We start from the raw sequence: 16,795 nt of genomic DNA on the forward strand, positions 1-16,795 counted from the left end.
CTCGGACGGGTGCTGCAGGACCGCGGCGGCGACAGGCGACCACCAGTTGTGACCTGAAGATGCACGACAGGTGCCAACGAGGCTAGAGCCACGTGCAAGCCCGATTTGTGAGCCTAGCTTGGAAGGGAGGATGTCGGGCTCGGCTGTTGGCCGCGGTTTGCCACGGATCGTGTTCATGTTCATTTTATCTCATTTACGACGCATTGCTTTAAATATCGAAATGTATTTCATATGAGCAAGGCATCTAACCACAGGCGTTTCGTCATTACACGTTTTTATATTGGAAATAGCCGGCGTATAGTGTGCCGGGACGTACTGATACTGTAGAGATTTTAAAATGGCGGTATGTGGCAAAGGTTCACTGGCAATGTGTTTTGATGATAGTTAAGATCAGTTCAGTTAACTCAATGCAGGTATGCCAATGCGGTATGCCAGTGCGGTTATCTGGTGCATTGCAGGTTGGTCATTTTCAACGTACGAACTCATAAAGGGGATGTGATGTCGACCATCGAGCCCGTGTACACGTGAACACAGTCTGACTGAGAATCATCGCCAAGCATGTTTGATTATCACAAAAGGCGTTATCGCATGTCTGCAAGGAGACGAAACCAGTCCCACTCGCCTGTTAGCTGAGTATATGTGGTCTGAGTTATTGTGCTCATCATGACTTCCTGATGTGGCGCCGCGTCCCAAACAACTTAAGTATTAAGCTGCGACTAGTTGCGGCTGTGTCTTCGACGACTGTGGATATAGACTTTTAAAATAAATTCCGACAAGACAGTTGGCTTCTTCTATACGACTGAAGTATATGGCATCATGCCAGAATCTACGCTTTCGGAGACAGGGAATGGTATTCCCTGGCATGTGCTTGTCCCGCTTATTGTAAGTGTTGAATGGTTTGTTCGTGCGTGACTGGTGAATGGCGTTCTCACATAGCACTAGTTCAGTTCTTGGTTATATGTACATTTTAGCTCATGCGCGTTAATGTTCCGTTTTCCCTCCTGTGTCCTTAAACGCACTGTTCAAAGGTTGTGTAATGGTTCAGAAAATGGTTAAAAGTAGCGAAACATGGCAGTCAATCTTCGTTAGGTGATAAGATCATTCGAAGAAGAAGTGCGGAAAAGAGAAGTCCATGGTGACGCGTAAATCAAGTCTTCGCGTTCTGAGATGGCGAATGATTATCTCCTTTTAGTGATGGTGAAGTGCATGACCACCTTTGACAGTCTACTGGACGTGGCGTCCTTTCAGTCTTACTGATTCCATTTATCGCCATCCAGCTCTGCGCATTTCGTCGGATATTTGCCGTAGCGCTGATCTACATCAGCGTCAGCTGTGCTGGTATCTTTATGCCAGCCTGCGGAGGGGCGATCTGGTGACCAGGGCGTGTGCTTATGCTCAGTTCACTGGCAATATCGCTTCCGAACATCCCTGGTCCGGTGCGCTCTAGGCGTGGTTCCAGTACCAACGACTCAGCTGATGTGTCAACACCCGCCTGTAATGCGTGTAGAAAGAGCCATGGGAAAGGTGTACGAATCCTGGATACACAGTCAGTAGCGCGGCGCTTTGTTGTGACATATGTGGAAAGGTGAGTGGACAGATTGTCCCGTGAGAACACCTGGCACTTAAATGGACCGTTCCACATTTGAAGATATTGGGGCAAGCATCACATGTATTGAAAAAGCACACTTGGGCTATTGGTATGCTTTTAAGTGCAAAAGGTGCTCTAAACAACACAATTTTAGTCTTTAGTAAGCATGCTTTTCAATACGTCATCGTTTGATTACGTCGTGGGACGTTTTATGCCGTAAGAGTCGTTGTCCGACTTACTCGTGCTTCTTCGCGCTGCAGGGTGGCGTTGTTCAAGACGCATACATTTTTCGTTTTTGCGTGATATGAACGTGTGTTTGTTTTTTTACCATGCCTCGTGGTGTACTTGTATATTTTCCCGTGATGGTCTCTTCATGACCTACATTTGAATTTTCGGCTACGACGCTTTCCTTAAACTCTCGATTCCAGCTTCATGCTCGTCATAACCAGTGCTTCTGCCTGAATGCCTGCGTTATTTCTCACAAAACGCGGTTCGTAATCGATACATGCGATCGGCAGCTAAATATTCATGCTGGCCAATTGCTGCCATCGTTGGTACACTGGAGCTGAATGACTGCAAAAAGGACTCTTTTGGTGGGCTTATTTTTACTATGGACATAATTCAACCAGCGAGGTGGGGACACTCGCGCGACGCTGCTGTGGCGTCGTACGTGTTGAATAACTTTCAGATAGGCGGCGCGAAATAGGTTGCACAGGTTCGCATGCGTCAAGCTTAGAAGCAAGGAGTTTGAAGTCTGAAATAGGACATGGCTGTGAACGGCAGACAGCGGTCTTGAAAATAGTGTGTCAGTTCAGAACTCCATACTTATCTGGAAGTCCCTTGAAAGCTACATCAAACTCAACGGTCTACTCAACGGTCTGCCTAGGTTTTTAGAGCGCTTGGCTGTGAGGAACTGCTTGTGTCAGGTGAACATGGCTGGTAGTCGTTTCAGCTGGACATGCGTGGAAGCATGCTGTTCAGATGATCACCTGCCGGGGCGGGGCTGCTGCCATGCAAGTAACACGCCAGTGTTGAACGCTCCAGTCACCTGACGCTCCACCTTCCCCAGGTGCGTTCGCCTGCGACGTGTGTGGCCGGTTCTACGCGCACGCCGTGTCTCTGGGGCTGCACAAGAAAGTGCACGAGGGCTTGACGACGTGTGCGCTCTGTGGAAAGGTGCTCAACAAAGTGGCCGATTTGAGGGCGCATCTGCGCCAGGTTCATCGGCTGTCAAAAGACGACGTCAAGAAAATTGTTCCACATCGCAAACGTTGAGACTTAATGGCGCCACAACCTTGCCCGTCATCTTGTTACGATCGTTTGGTGAAAGTTTGGAAAATGTGTATGCGAGACGTTCATGGACACTACCTGCACATGCCTCGGCACAAAGCACCGCGTATGCAAAGCGCGCAGAGACGCGATCACCATACGCCAACGTCCCATCCCGCGACTAACATATACGTGCAAGCCTAGCAGTGATCTTTGTCCGTATGATTCTCTGAAGACCGAATGTTCAATCTGTGGAAATCATTTGGCTCGAAGCTCAATACATACTGTTTCTGGTGGTTTGTTTCCAGTGTATTGTATGGTGTTTCCCCTGTTGTCAGTTCCCTGGTGTACGTCTGCCGGGCGGTGTTGGTTGCGTTCACGGAGTTCTCCGGCAGTTGCCGACTGATGGGGACGTTGGTGATTTTAATGCGTTTCATTGCCACACCAAAGTATTTTGTCAAAAATTGTCCGGACGTGTGGAGAAAAACTTGTCACCCAGACATGTCTTTGGTGTCCCCATGTTTGTATGCCGTGGTGGATGGTGGTTTGTTTTCATTTTTATATTGTGTTGCCGTAATAAACATGGAACTCGGTATCTAGAGATATGTGAATCAGTTCTACAGCAGACAGGAGAACCAGAAGGAAGGAGCAATTGAAAGAATGCGATTGCAAAGATGGCCTCCATTGGAAAATGAAGGCACTCATCTCATAGTGTTGAAAGAGCTTTGTTAAGTCGAGAGATTCATCGTGTCGGGACACATTTGCGGCCTCATCCGCTTCTTTCGCGACATTGCCTCAGAAGCCTTGACAGCAACGTCGAATGATCCTACCTGATGTAACAGGGCAAGCTCATTGGGAAACATAACTTGGCACACGTAGTTTAATTCTTAGACACATGCCACCTGTGGATGTCAGCAGTAATTTCGCTGCAGTAACGGCCGTAACAGCAGCCATTTCCGCACCTCAACAAGCTGTTGGCGGGTCTTTGACACTATTACTGAATGTGTCGGCTTCGTGGCGAAAAACGCTGTCTGATTCCAGGCTCCAGTAATACCCGACCACAGTCAAGCCCGTCATGCGATTTCTGATCATCTATTTTTCGAATGTGGATAAATTCATTGTTTTACAGAGTTTAGCTTCCGAACCACTCATTGCGGTCTGTGCTTCGCAGGTTCCGTCTCCTGCGATCTGTGCGGCAGAATGTTCTCCCACACCGGCTCTTTGAAGCTCCACAAAAAAGTGCACCAGGGTACTGACAACGTGTGTCATCTGCGGCAAAGTGCAAAACAGAGTGTTCGACTTGCGAGTGCATCTTCGCACAGTGCACAAGCTATCCAAGGAAGACATAGCTAGTATCGTTCCGAATCGTAATCGGTAACCGGGTAGACTACCGTCTTACCCCGGTCATGGCAGCCTGTGTGAAAGCTGGGTTCGAAGAGTTAAATGGCTTGTACGAGATTTCCACATCACAAGGAATTAAGTTTTACCGATATTTACATGGACGTAACTTGTTTATGGTTATAACTCGCTTCATTGTCCGTTATCATCAATTACTTCATGAGTTATCAGCGTAGTGGTTTCGTTGACTTCCATTGGTTCTGGAATAATAATAAAAAATATGAGGAATACTACCGACCACTTTTACCAAGCGCATCGCGCCAGGCAAACGTTATGTCAAGGGCAAAGACCGAGTGTAAGAGCTGAAAAGCCGACTCATCGGACGTTACTTTTACCCAATGACTTCAACTTTGGCACGTTAGTGTGAGCAATCTGAGTTATTTTAATTAAATTGTTGGCAGACATGTCTTTGGGTCTCAAGGGTAGGTCCCGGATGTCATAAAGTTTCGTGTATATGTATCCTGGAATCTGTTTCTAGCTTCAGACACATGTCTGATTGTTGGTGCTCCTGGGGTCCCGCTGCTGCGTTATGCGCGTGTTAACTGTTCCCTTTGTGCGCTGTAATCCAGTTCCCATGGACGAACCTGCGCACTCGCCTTAAGCTGGTGCCTTTGGCCTTACGCTTTTCCAGTGAATGATCAATACAGGCATCAAATGTGTTAACGATTCAACTGGGTTTTGTTACAGCGTGATTAAAGATGATCCAATATTGTGATTTAGGCATGAATTCCTTCATATTTCATGTGCGTTTGGAGCCCCGTGTTAGATCAGGTCTGCAGCACCCATAAACCCACTAGGTAGTTTAATATTCATGTCGGCTTACTGGTCCACTTCCACTGATAAATCACAGAATAAATTGTGTTGGCCGTAGCAAACATCATAGCAGTCAGGCGGTTTTAATGCGCGCGATGTAATATGCACACGAACCGATATATATATATATATATATATATATATATATATATATATATATATATATATATATATATCTATGTGTGTGTGTGTGTGTGTGTGTGTGTGTGTGTGCGTGCGTGCGTGCGTGCGTGTGTGCGTGTGCGTGTGCGTGTGCGTGTGCGTGTGCGTGTGTGTGTGTGTGTGTGATCGCACAACTGTGTCATGAGTTGGCGGGTTTTTCGACGGCACAGCAACCGGGCCTGATCTGACGTGTGATCAATAAAAATCCCGCCTGTACACAGTACTGTTTTGCCTGCCCCCCGTTTGTCAGCGATATTGGACGTGAATGACCTTTGACGTCACTTTGTCCTAACACTCCCAAGTATCACTCGTGAAAAGCTGCGGAACCATTCAGTGAACCGTAACGGACTGGTGCGAGTTAAGTTTTAAGCTTTTTTGCACGTGCACGACAGGTTTCAACTTATTCGCACTCTAAATCACTTACTTATCATCTTGCTCTTCATATCTCTGCGCGGCGTAAGTTTGAAAAATCTGTGATTTGTAACCCATTTGTATTTCTTTGCGTGTGACATCCTGACGCGTAGTGGCCATGAGAGTGTTATGTGATTATTTTGTAATGTTGTCAAGGCCTGTACCCTTCTTTAATGCCATTTTATGTCTGAGTGACCGGGTTAATCTCGGAACTCACGTCAGGCAATGCATAGCATGTTAACTATGAGCCTATATAGCAATCGACAACAGTTATCGATAACAGCCCCGCAAGCACTTTTTGAAATAATATCACGTGACTTGAGTAAGATAATTCCGTGACAAGAGACAAGTGGTGTGCCGGAGCATCACCTAAACCAGAGCCAAGCGTCTTTTCTTCATGGAGAGAACGATGATCCCTTTACGTAACGGATATCATTACGAGCTCTGTTGCTCGTGATTCCCGCGCCATGAGGCTCCTTGCGGAGTTTTCGTCAGCTGCCTTTGATCCAGTGGTGTAGGTTTGTACGCAGTCTTGTCCAGTCTTGTGCGCATTTGCACCTGCCTTTGGGCATCTGCCATGGGCTTCTGCATCTACCTTTGATGAGAGTCATCGTACCATGTCATTTCGTAAGTGGAAGTGACTGTCGAAACGGGTGCGAGGCCACTTAGAATTGAACAAGAGACCGCTTAACCTTATCGTACAAATGTTCCAGAAGACATGCGGGGCTAAATCGCGTTTTTGCAGTGTAGTTTGTTCCGCTTAATCAGATCTGGAATCATCATTGAGGGGGTGCCGGTAGTGTGGTTAACGCGTCTGAGTTAACCACAGCGTGTCTGGGAAACCAGAGGTGTGAGGTTCGATTCCCCGCGGTTCCCGCTCCTCCTGCCAGGGTGAGAGGCAGGCGACGCCATATAGCCTGAGCAACTGAATGCGTCTTGACAAGCCGCAATGACACACACACGAATCATCGTTGCGCACCTCGTGCGCTACCGACGGCAGCTAAACCACTGAAGCCTGCTAGCTGCGGTCCAATTCAGCGGCATTGGCGAATCCTGTGGCTGACTGCCGGCACGCCTGCGCTGGGCTGTGACGTCACTGGTCAGCGTACCGATTGACGCCGGTGACGTGCGTGCTCCTCCTGCTGTGCCGTCTCCGATCCCATATCCAACAGCAGTCACTCCACGGGCGTAATGGCCGGCTGGTTAGCGGCTCCCACGTGACGACCTGGGTCACAATTCCAATAGAGTCACGTCCTGTAGGTGCCAATATGACCTCTGCAGTCGCTGGCAGTACATAGGGAAGAAAAGGACTAAAAAGCGCGCCAGACGGCGTGCGAAGCGTTCCTAAAAAGCCACCAGGCGCTCCGTGCCAGGGCGGCGCCTCCTCTCGGCGTCTGTCATCACCGCCGCCTCCCCTCGGCGTCTGTCATCACCGCCGCCTCCTCTCGTCGTCTGTCATCACCGCTCGTCCTCCGCAGGGCCGCTGTTCTGCGATGTCTGCGGTCGCAAGTACTTCCACGTGAGCTCCCTGGCGCTGCACAAGAAGGTTCATGAAGGCCTGACGACGTGCGTCATCTGTGGCAAGGTCTCCAGCAAGGTGGCCAACCTGCGCAGACACCTGGAGAACTCACACAAACTGTCCCAGGAAGAGATACGGCGCTTGGTTCCGGTCAGCAGGCTTAATTACGTGCTTTAAGGGTGTTGCCACCAGTGTGCTGCTGTCTACAATAGTTTCACCTCGCTGGAATGATGCCGTTTTGGGCGTCAGCCTATTAGGTTCCTTCGTTGGGCATGTATTGTGAAGTGCGCCACCAGTGCGTCCGATGATACACGCGTTTTTCATGGCATGTGACCAGCAGCGGCCGCGTTTTTCACGCTATGACGGGCGGTTACATTTTCTGGCCAACTTTTTCGTCAACCAACAAACACCGTCTATTATTTCACTGTATCTCCATCAGACACTCATTTCGGATGGACTGTACTCATTTGGGCTTGCCCATCCTGCGCGAATCGCCTCGGTGATGTGGTGTTCCGTGGTTGGGCTTCATCGACTGTACTGCGCATGTGTGGTTGCCGTGGAGCGTTGTGTCCGGTGAAACTGCGATTTCCAATGCCGTGGCACTCGTTTTCAGAACTTTGTATAAATGATGAAAAGCTGAGAATATAATGGCGAGGGCAATGTTTTTTAAACTGGCGCTTCTGAGGAGTACCTGGCTGGGTTTGAATGAGCTGCGACGTTTGCTGATCACGAAGGACCGTGCTTGCGTCGGTCGTAACCCTCTCTGCAACTTGGGCAGCTTGGTGACGTTGGGCGGTATACTACGTCCCCATCCTGATTCCAAGCCCGATGAACAAATGAAGGCAAGTGCTGGAGCCGATACGGGATCTTCAAACCAGTATTTTAAAGATAAAGACGAAATGGCAGGCCAACAAAGAGCCACAAGGGCCCAGCGAGGTTGGCCTGCCCTAGGCTTTGTACACATTCTCGACGCTCATCTCACCACCTGACCTGCCTGAATTTAGCTTTAAATGATATCTTTGGACCGATAGAACTTGTCCCAGTGATTTGATAATGCTAAAAGAGGGACTTTCTACAACTTCGTGTTGCAGTCAATTCCAGTGATACGCTGTTCTTTGATTAAGTGACATCTGCCTCTTCACAGTTCATCTTCATCTCTACTCCTACTTTTCATCTCTATTCCTACCTTTTGCTAATTGAGGCTAGTTTCCTCTAAGTCTCGGCCTACTCTCCAGTGCCCTGTAGGTGTACCTTGTCTATCCCTTTCATAATCTTTAAGTTATCTAATGGATCACATGCGGTTACATATGTTGCATTACAGGTATTGGGGAATAGGAAACTGTCCGGAGAACTAGAAAATTTCCTGGCATGCCAGGGCGCTCGTGGATTGCCGTAGGGAGTTTGCAAGCTAGTTAGTTCGCCAGGGACTTCGCAAACATCTAAGAAGTTTTCAGGCTCCTTTGTAGGGAGTCCGCGACATCCCTAGGTTACATGTAAACACAGAATTTAATTTTGCATCACACTGAAGTGGTAGTAGCCAATGATGTATTAAGGAGTGTGCATGGAGGGCTTCTGTTCCCCCTGATATAAATTATGTTTTAGACTCCAATATGCATGTGCATAAATGTTGCCATTTACGAGATAGACATGTAAGACTGATAAGGTCAAAAATGTTTGTGGTTGTACACCATGCACAGATTTTTGCGATAACCGTGCAGACGATAGAAATCCTGCGGTCTGTACATCAGTAGCAAATTTCCTACTGATATTCGTTTCGATAAAGCCATGTAGCCGAAATATCATGCCTATCTCTCCACTCTCCTGTTTATTTTACGAGGAATATGGCTGTCAATGCTGTCTCATAGGTATGTATCCTAGTGCCATTTGTTGTTCAGTGTCTAGTTAGGCACAAGCGTTTCCCCATCGAAATGTATATTATGCCAGCAGCTATCACAGCCCATCATCCTTAGCTATCACCGTCACCATCATCATCATCATCTTCTTCAGCTTGAATATGCCCTACAACGATCACAATCATTGCTGATCCGTTTGAACTGCTGTAATGTAACTCATTGCATCGAAACACACAGAACATCATTTACCTCAGACATCCTTGACAAACTGATAACAGCGCTGACTCTTCAGTGCAAGACGGCCATAAAGGTAATTTCTTGTGTCCATCGTTGGCAGATCTATCGTGGACCAGGCTTTGGCCATTCTCAGCGCATGACGCCCAATGCGCCGCACCTTCCTGTCAGCTGACCTTGCCTTTAGGCTGGACTATTATCCAAGGGAATATAGGCAGCTCTATAATGTTGAACGTCAAGCTTAGGTTGCAAGTTTTGAATCATTCTCAAAAGCCCCTTATTTGAGCGACATAGGCAGACTGCGTGGTTTCAGTAAAACCACAAAACTGCCTCGCAAGGCCCCAAGAAAGGCATGAATATTGCATTCCTTGGGTGAAGGTAAAGTATTTAATGTGTGCAACATGACACAGCGTCCACCTCAGATGTGGTGGCACGGCAGCAAACAGCGAGTGACGAACATGTAGGCGGTGCGCGATGTAATGCGTTAGAGGAAGAGATGTCTGCTGTTTCCCCTTCCCGAATGCATGACGAGTTGGTGTTATTCTAGTACTCAGTAAAATTAAAGTCCGCTTTTGCACAGATCCAGGGAAATTCGCACCAACTTTCTAAAAGTGTTTAAGCTGCCTGTGATGTTTGGAAATGCCCCGCCACTCAGGGAGTTTGCAAGCGCCGGGAATTTGTGAACACCCCGGTAGGTCTGGGAGCTCGCAAGTCGATTAGTTAATGTGCCAGCTCCCGGCTTTGTCACCTAGCTGTAACATACACACACGTTGTGTCTAACCTGGTCAAATCACGTTTACGCTGTCTTAAAGTAGTTTTGCATGCGTCCGCGGAGCTGGCTCAAGTCGACCGATCTCTTCTGCTACTGTTTTTCGATAAAAGCATATTGGCGAAATATTAACGCAACTATATCTCCATTCTCCTGGTTTTCTCCGAGGAATAAGGTATTACTACTATCTGATCTCAGAACTGATGACACACACTAATGACGTTTATCTCCCACTCGTTAAATGCGAGACGAGGCGTCGGACTCGTTTACCTGTACTTACTTTTATGGATTATAGGAAATCAATACCAGAAATAAGATGATCGGATATCGATAGATTATCGTAAAAAGTTGACGCCAGATGACGAGCAAGCCGTGTCAGCGATACCGACGACACTAAGCCATTGCTAATCAGCTCATCCATGGCTGGGAACGTGAATGTGTCGGTAGTGGCGTCATCGCGGGTCCTGCCGCGGCGGAGGAGGAGACAGCAGATAGGGCCATCGCCCCAAACATGGCGTGCGGCAGTCCCCCGGCCACTGCCGCAGGCTTCCCTCAAAACTTGCTGAAAGCACTGCAATGTGAGTTCAGGGTTATCTCTGACTCATCGATATGATATGCTGTTGTATTATTTATATCATACGATGTATACGTGATGCTGAAATTATCTCGACCTTTAAAATACTGATTGCACAACGTAATAAGGCAAACATTGCTAATGTTGTCAATGCTGTGACATACTACTTACACATACATTTGTTGTATTGTCAATGCTGAGCTTCGAGTTTGTAACTAATGCGAGTGCCATAACGTCGTTTAGCCAGTGTATCCTGGTATATCGAAGGTCGATTACTCAGACCAAGAACTCTAAGTCATAATGCCAAAACTAGAAGCTGAGAGCCTTTCTCGCAGATATCGAGTAATATCACTGCGATCGGTAAAAGACCGCGTTTTTTGAACATGCGTCTCTCGGCTGTCCAATAGATTTGATGCAGTACCGCCCTCGCGCAGAGCGATTATCACCTGTGATGAAAACACAAGCTCACAGTCCACTTTCGGTCATTTATCACCATGCAATGGAATTGAGCGTACTACGAGCCTTTAGTTAGTTTTTTTTACGCCGGAACAATTCCGATTCCTAAATACATTTGGTCACCTAAAGCACGAAAACCTCAAATGATAGCACTGCTACGCTTGTCCTTGGTCGTGGCGCTGTCGTTTATAACTCCGCCATAATGGAAGATACGCGACGTGGGGTTGGCATGCTTTTGCGATCACAGTAGGAGCAAATCTGAGCTGAATTATTGCGGCGTGAGTAGGAGACTTAAAACGAAGGCACCAGAATAACCAGGAGAGTATGTGCAGGTATCTGCATAATAGGCTCACCGAAGGTTTCTTTCGGTGGGTCCAGGCCGTTTTAAGAAGAAACCGTTTGTGTTCGGTTTCGGTCCTACTGCGCCGTCTGGCGAACTTAGGTGCTCACCGAATCAGAACTGGGCTGTAGATTATTCGAACAGTCCATGCAAACATTCAGACTTTTCGACCTCGCCGTAGGCAACCCGCATTGTGTTTTGTTTTTAAATGGACCGCGAAGCACGCTTTCAGACCGCTTTTGTGATGCGCCAGCCACTGCATTAGTCACATCAGCTCTCAGCGGTCATGGCCCGACCGGGATTCGAACCCGGACCCTCACCTGGGAGTCCCATGCGCAAACGACTCGGCCATTACGCCCTTGCGTGGCATCTGCCTTTGGTCGGCGGTGTTTATTTGAAGCAGCCCACACGGGATCGTTTTCCCCTTTCGCATACCTTTGACCGACTGTATAACGTGATGGATTTGCGGTCAGTCCTTGCCAAGTGCAGCTCAGACAAAGCTCGTGCAAGATTTGTCCCTCTGTGTAGGCCACGATCCGCCTGCAGGGCTCGTCACTGTCGCTTCAAGCAAAGCTAGGCAGTTCCGTGCATGCAGGCAACACAGCCGGCCAGCACCTGTCACAAGTCCAAGGACCCCTGATGTGGTCTCAGAACTGGCCGTACCACGGCGTGTTGCTTGGTAAGTCGCAGCTGCATGCTAACTGCACGCTGTGACATTTCGTACTTGGTTCCTGTTTGTCATGTTTTCCGGGAGCTCATAGTGCGTCTCTGTCTCCGAGCAGGCCCAGAACCTCACCCATCGGCCCAGCCCCTCATCGCATGTCCGTGCACGCTCGCCACAGCTCTGAGCGGCCTTGAGCGGCAGCTCTGAGCGGCGGCTCTGAGCGGCTCTGAGCGACTCTGAGCGGCCTTGAGCGGCGGCTCAGTCGGCCGGCCTGTCCGCTGTTCCAGAGGGCGAGCGGTGCCGGTACCAGTGTGACCTGTGCGGTCACGTTTACCGGCGGCGCGACTCTCTGACCGACCATCGGCTCCACCATCTGGGACGGACCGCCTGCCACGTCTGCGGTGCCGTGTACAGCACGGTGCGCAGCCTTCGCCGCCACCTGCGCGACGTGCACCGGCTGCCGGCCGACGAGGTGCGCCGCAACACGGAGCTGGACGCCCCGGCCGGCCCTGCGCCGCTCTGAGCAGTTACCAAGGACGGCCCGGTGCTGCTCTGGGGACCGAGGACGGCCCGATCTCGCTCTGGGGACCGAGAACGGTCCGGTGCTGCCCTGGGGACCAAGGACGGCCCTGCGCCGCTCTGGGTACCGAGGACGGCCCGGTGCTGCTCTTATTACCAAGGACGGCCCGGAGCTGCTCTGGTTACCAAGAACGGCCCGGTGTCGCTCTGTGGACCAAGGACGGCCCTGCGCCGTTCTGGGGACCAAGGACGGCCCGGCGCCGCTCTGGGGACCACGGACGGTCCGGTGCTGCTCTGGTTACCAAGGATGGCTTGGTGTCGGTCTGGTCACCAAGGATGGCCCGGTGTCGCTCTGGTTACCATGGATGGTGCGGTGTCGCTCTGGTTACCAAGGATGGCCCGGTGCTGCTCTGGTTACCAAGGATGGCTCTGCGTCGCTCTGGGGACCAAGGTCGGCCTGGCGCCGCTCTGGGGGACCAAGGACGGCCCAGGGCCGCTCTGGGGACCACGGACGGTCCGGTGCTGCTCTGGTTACCAAGGATGGCCCGGTGTCGCTCTGTTCACCAAAGATGGCCCGGTGTCGCTCTGGTTACCATGGATGGTCCGGTGTCGCTCTGGTTACCAAGGACGGCCCGGTGTCGCTCTGGTTACCAAGGATGGCCCGTTGCCGCCCTTGGGGACCGAGGACGGCCCGGTGTCGCTCTCGTTACTGAGGACGGCCCGGTGTCGCTCTGAGGGCCGAGGACGGCCCGGTGCTGCTCTGATCACCGGTGCCGCTCTGATGAAGACAAAGTCTATTGTGGTTCCGCGATGATGGTGCAGCCGATTCTCCTGCTTGTAATGTTGGAGCGGACTGTACAGTTTGCGATGGTGGAGCCGACTGCGCTGCTTGTGATGGAGGAGCGTACTGCAGACTACTGCTTGTGATGGTGGAGCGGACTGTACTGCTCATGATGGCGCGGAGCGAACTGCACTGCTGGTGATGGTGGAGCGGACCGTACCGTTTGTGATGGTGGTGCCGACTGTGCTGCTTGTGATGGTGGTGCCGACTGCGCTGGTTGGGATGGTGGAGTGTACTGCAGACTACTGCTCGTGATGGAGGAGCGGACTGTACTGCTCATGATGACGCGGAGCGAACTGTATTGCTGGTGACGGTGGAGCGGACTGTACCGTTCGTGATGGTGGTGCCGACTGTGCTGCTTGTGATGGTGGAGTGTACTGCAAACTACTGCTCGTGATGGTGGAGCGGACTGTACCGTTTGCGATGGTGGTGCCGACTGTGCTGCTTGTGATGGTGGAGTGTACTGCATAAGCCGTCTGTTTTGGGACTTGGCCGACTATGAGCCGTACGTCGAGCTGCGGTGGGCCGCTGCGCCGCGGCTCACCGTGCGAGCGGACAGCTCCTGTGCCTGAGCGGCGTCTGGGGCGGGTGACCCCTCCGTCCTTCCGTCGGGAATGTGAATGGAGTGAAGCTTTTTGGAAGTCTGTCTTCCCAACATCAGGGATCTGCATCAGTCGTCTGTGGAGATGAGAGAAAACAATTACCTTCTGTGGCGCCTGTGGGGACAGTGCTAAACGCTAGTCTTCTGTTGCAGCTGAGTCCAACCGCGGCCTCTTGCCGAGATCTGATAACACAACGGTCTCCTGCCGAGACCGGGTAGCACGGCGGTCTGCTGCCGAGACCGGGTAACACGGCGATCTACTGCCGAGACGGGGTGACACGGCGGTCTCCTGCCGATACCGGGTAACGCGACAGTCTCCTGCCGAGACCAGGTGAAACGACGGTCTCCTTCCGAGACCGGGTAATACGACGGTTTCCTGCCGAGACCGGATAACATGACGGCCTTCTGCGAAGACCGGGCAACACGGCGGCCTTATGCCGAGACCGGGTAACATGACGGCCTTCCGCGGAGACCCGGTAACACGACGGCCTTCTGCCGAGACCTGGTAACACGGTGGTCTGCTTCCGAGAGCGGGTAACACGGCAGTCTTCTTTCGAGACCGGGTATCACGACGGTCTCCTTCCGAGACCTGGTAACACGGTGGTCTCTTGCCCGAGACTGGGTAACACGGCGGTCTCCTGCCGAGACCGGGTGGCATAGTGGCATTCTGCCGAGACCGTGTAACACGACGGTTTCCTGTGGTGGTACCGTACCACCTGCGTACGGCCTCGCTGAGGATGTAATCAATCGCCGACATTCTCCGAAGATAGACTCAAACGACGGTCATCTCCACGGATCGAGTCAAACGACGGCCCTCTCCGAGGATCGAGTCAAACCACGGCCTTCTGTGGGCTTAAGGCAGACGCCAGATGACCTTTCCTCTGTTGGGTTTGATATTTTTGATGTTTATGAGACAGTGGTTGGTGTCCAAGAACAAAAAGTTATATTTTTGCGTGGGGTTCAAGATGTGCTTGTACTCTTCCCCAACTAAACGCACTCATACCCCGAGGCTGCAAAGTCCATTTAGGACCAAACACGCGGAACTCAAATATAGCATGTTTTAGTTAGAAGTAACTGACTCGAATATTATTAACCGTTTTTTCTTAATCATGTGTGGAAAAATTGAAACCCTTCTACAAGGGCATATACATAGCAGCAATGAGACCCACCAGAGCAACCACATATAGATCATGCGTTTGTCAGCGAGGCACTATTATATAACTTTAACGCATATGCCAGCATGAATGCGGACGTTAGAAGTGATTATAGTATCATTGCGGCCGCTGTCACATCAGCCACGCGCCGACGAGACCCGAGCTTCTCAGACTCAGCGATGAACTGTTGGCAGGCGGAGTTTGCAGATTTGGCAACCGAGTAAGTAGTGCGTACAAGAAAATGGTCTAGGTATTTTCAACAGGGAAATGAGTCTTGATGTGGTAGTAGGAATGCTGCTCGGCAGCAAGCGCGTCATAAGCGTAGTAAAAAGATAGCACGTGACCTATAGACGCAAGACAATCAGCTAGTAGGTTACGGATTGGGAACAACGGATGTTTTATGAAATATGCCGACAAAAACTGGACGAACTAAATATCAGACCTGCCAAAAAAGCAACGGTAACCTCCGGGGCTAGGCGAGTGGAGTAAAGGGGAAAAACGACGAGCGTTTTCTGGCAGCAGGAAACAAATGCGATTGCTCTCTTGGGAGCAATCCAATTCCAAAACTCACTGAACAGGAGCGCAAACCACGTGACGCCTGACGGTCCAGTTAGGGGTAATGACCGCAAGCCAGCCATTCTGCTGAGTGCGCACGGTCGCACCGTCCGTTCGCGATAAACTTTTTTTGAATATCTTCCGCAATTTATCCACAATCGCCCGAATGGTAAACCGCGTTCAGCAATGCACTATCGAGCGGTCCATCAGCATAATTTATGGATGCCATCGTTTTGCCATTCCGCCTTCGTCGGCCTCCTCCACCATTGATGTGACCTTATCTGTTCACACCGGTCAAATATGGGCAATCGGCCGAAAAGGCTGATACGGCATCAGCTGATTGCCCTCCCACCGTCCTTTCAGATGCTCAAGGTCATACCCTTCCCACACGACAATACAAATTTTCACAGAAAAAACAACTATTTTGACCACTACGCTCGGGTCGCCCTCCAGCTTTTACTAATGGGATGTATAAGGGTCGTGCCAACAATATCAGCATCATCAGCCAAAGACCGCGTCACGGTGTCAGCTGGTTACGCTCACATACCGCTGGCGAATGTAAATGCTTCCACGCTTTGCGAAAGATTATCATAACTTCTAAAGCTCCCGTGGCTCCTGATTTAGGCCACTCGCCTGCATTTGATAAAATATCGCCGCAGGGGTCATGCAAAAAGGGAAGATGTGTGCTGTCGCCAAACAAGATATTGGTGCGTCAGGTGAGTACACTTCCATACTTCTGTCAAGCGAAAAATACTACGCTTTCCGTGAAAGAATAAAGCTGTTGTTCAAAAGCTTCCATGGTTTAAAAAATCCTCGTTCTCTGCTTCCTAACCAATTACAGCCCTCAGCCATCCGAAGAAACCTCTACGAGGCGAGTGAAACAGGCGCTGAGCCTCAGAACGCTTTTTTGAATGTTGGCAAAACCGGACGAGACAAAGCCCAATTTTTCACAAATTGGGGGTACATAAGGCATAAGTGTGGGGGGGGGGGGCATGTCCCACCGGTCAGAAACAGCGGAACCGGCCGATGATCGCAGCCGACGAACGAAATCGGCAGGATTCGTCTTAAACCGTGT

The 16,795-nt window shown here is 50.4% G+C and overlaps 2 protein-coding genes across 2 annotated transcripts in view; both read left to right on the forward strand.

Moving 5' to 3' along the window:
* The window catches only part of LOC119104325 (protein bric-a-brac 2), an 11,734-nt gene extending 8,871 nt beyond the window's left edge, over nucleotides 1–2,863 (forward strand). Inside the window, exon 6 of the mRNA XM_037228023.1 lies at nucleotides 2,658–2,863. Coding sequence (XP_037083918.1) covers nucleotides 2,658–2,863 — 206 coding nt within the window. The remainder of the gene's footprint in view (nucleotides 1–2,657) is intronic.
* Nucleotides 2,864–4,658: 1,795 nt separating this feature from the next.
* Nucleotides 4,659–12,573, forward strand: LOC119104326 (zinc finger protein 83-like). The gene is made up of 3 exons (XM_037228024.1): nucleotides 4,659–4,677; nucleotides 7,120–7,310; nucleotides 12,313–12,573. The coding sequence occupies exons 1-3, from the start codon at nucleotides 4,659–4,661 to the stop codon at nucleotides 12,571–12,573; spliced, it is 471 nt and encodes a 156-aa protein (XP_037083919.1).
* Nucleotides 12,574–16,795: the final 4,222 nt, after the last annotated feature.

Source organism: Pollicipes pollicipes, unplaced genomic scaffold, assembly GCF_011947565.3.
Source record: "Pollicipes pollicipes isolate AB1234 unplaced genomic scaffold, Ppol_2.1 Scaffold_6052;HRSCAF=7182_pilon_pilon_pilon, whole genome shotgun sequence".
Taxonomy (NCBI): Eukaryota; Metazoa; Arthropoda; class Thecostraca; order Pollicipedomorpha; family Pollicipedidae; genus Pollicipes; species Pollicipes pollicipes.

What these genes read in the sequence shown, in the direction of transcription:
- LOC119104326 (XM_037228024.1), top strand. An exon ending in AGATACGGCGCTTGGTTCCG is followed by an intron (nt 7,311 to 12,312) that starts GTCAGCAGGCTT and finishes GCGGCGGCTCAG; the next exon opens with TCGGCCGGCCTGTCCGCTGT.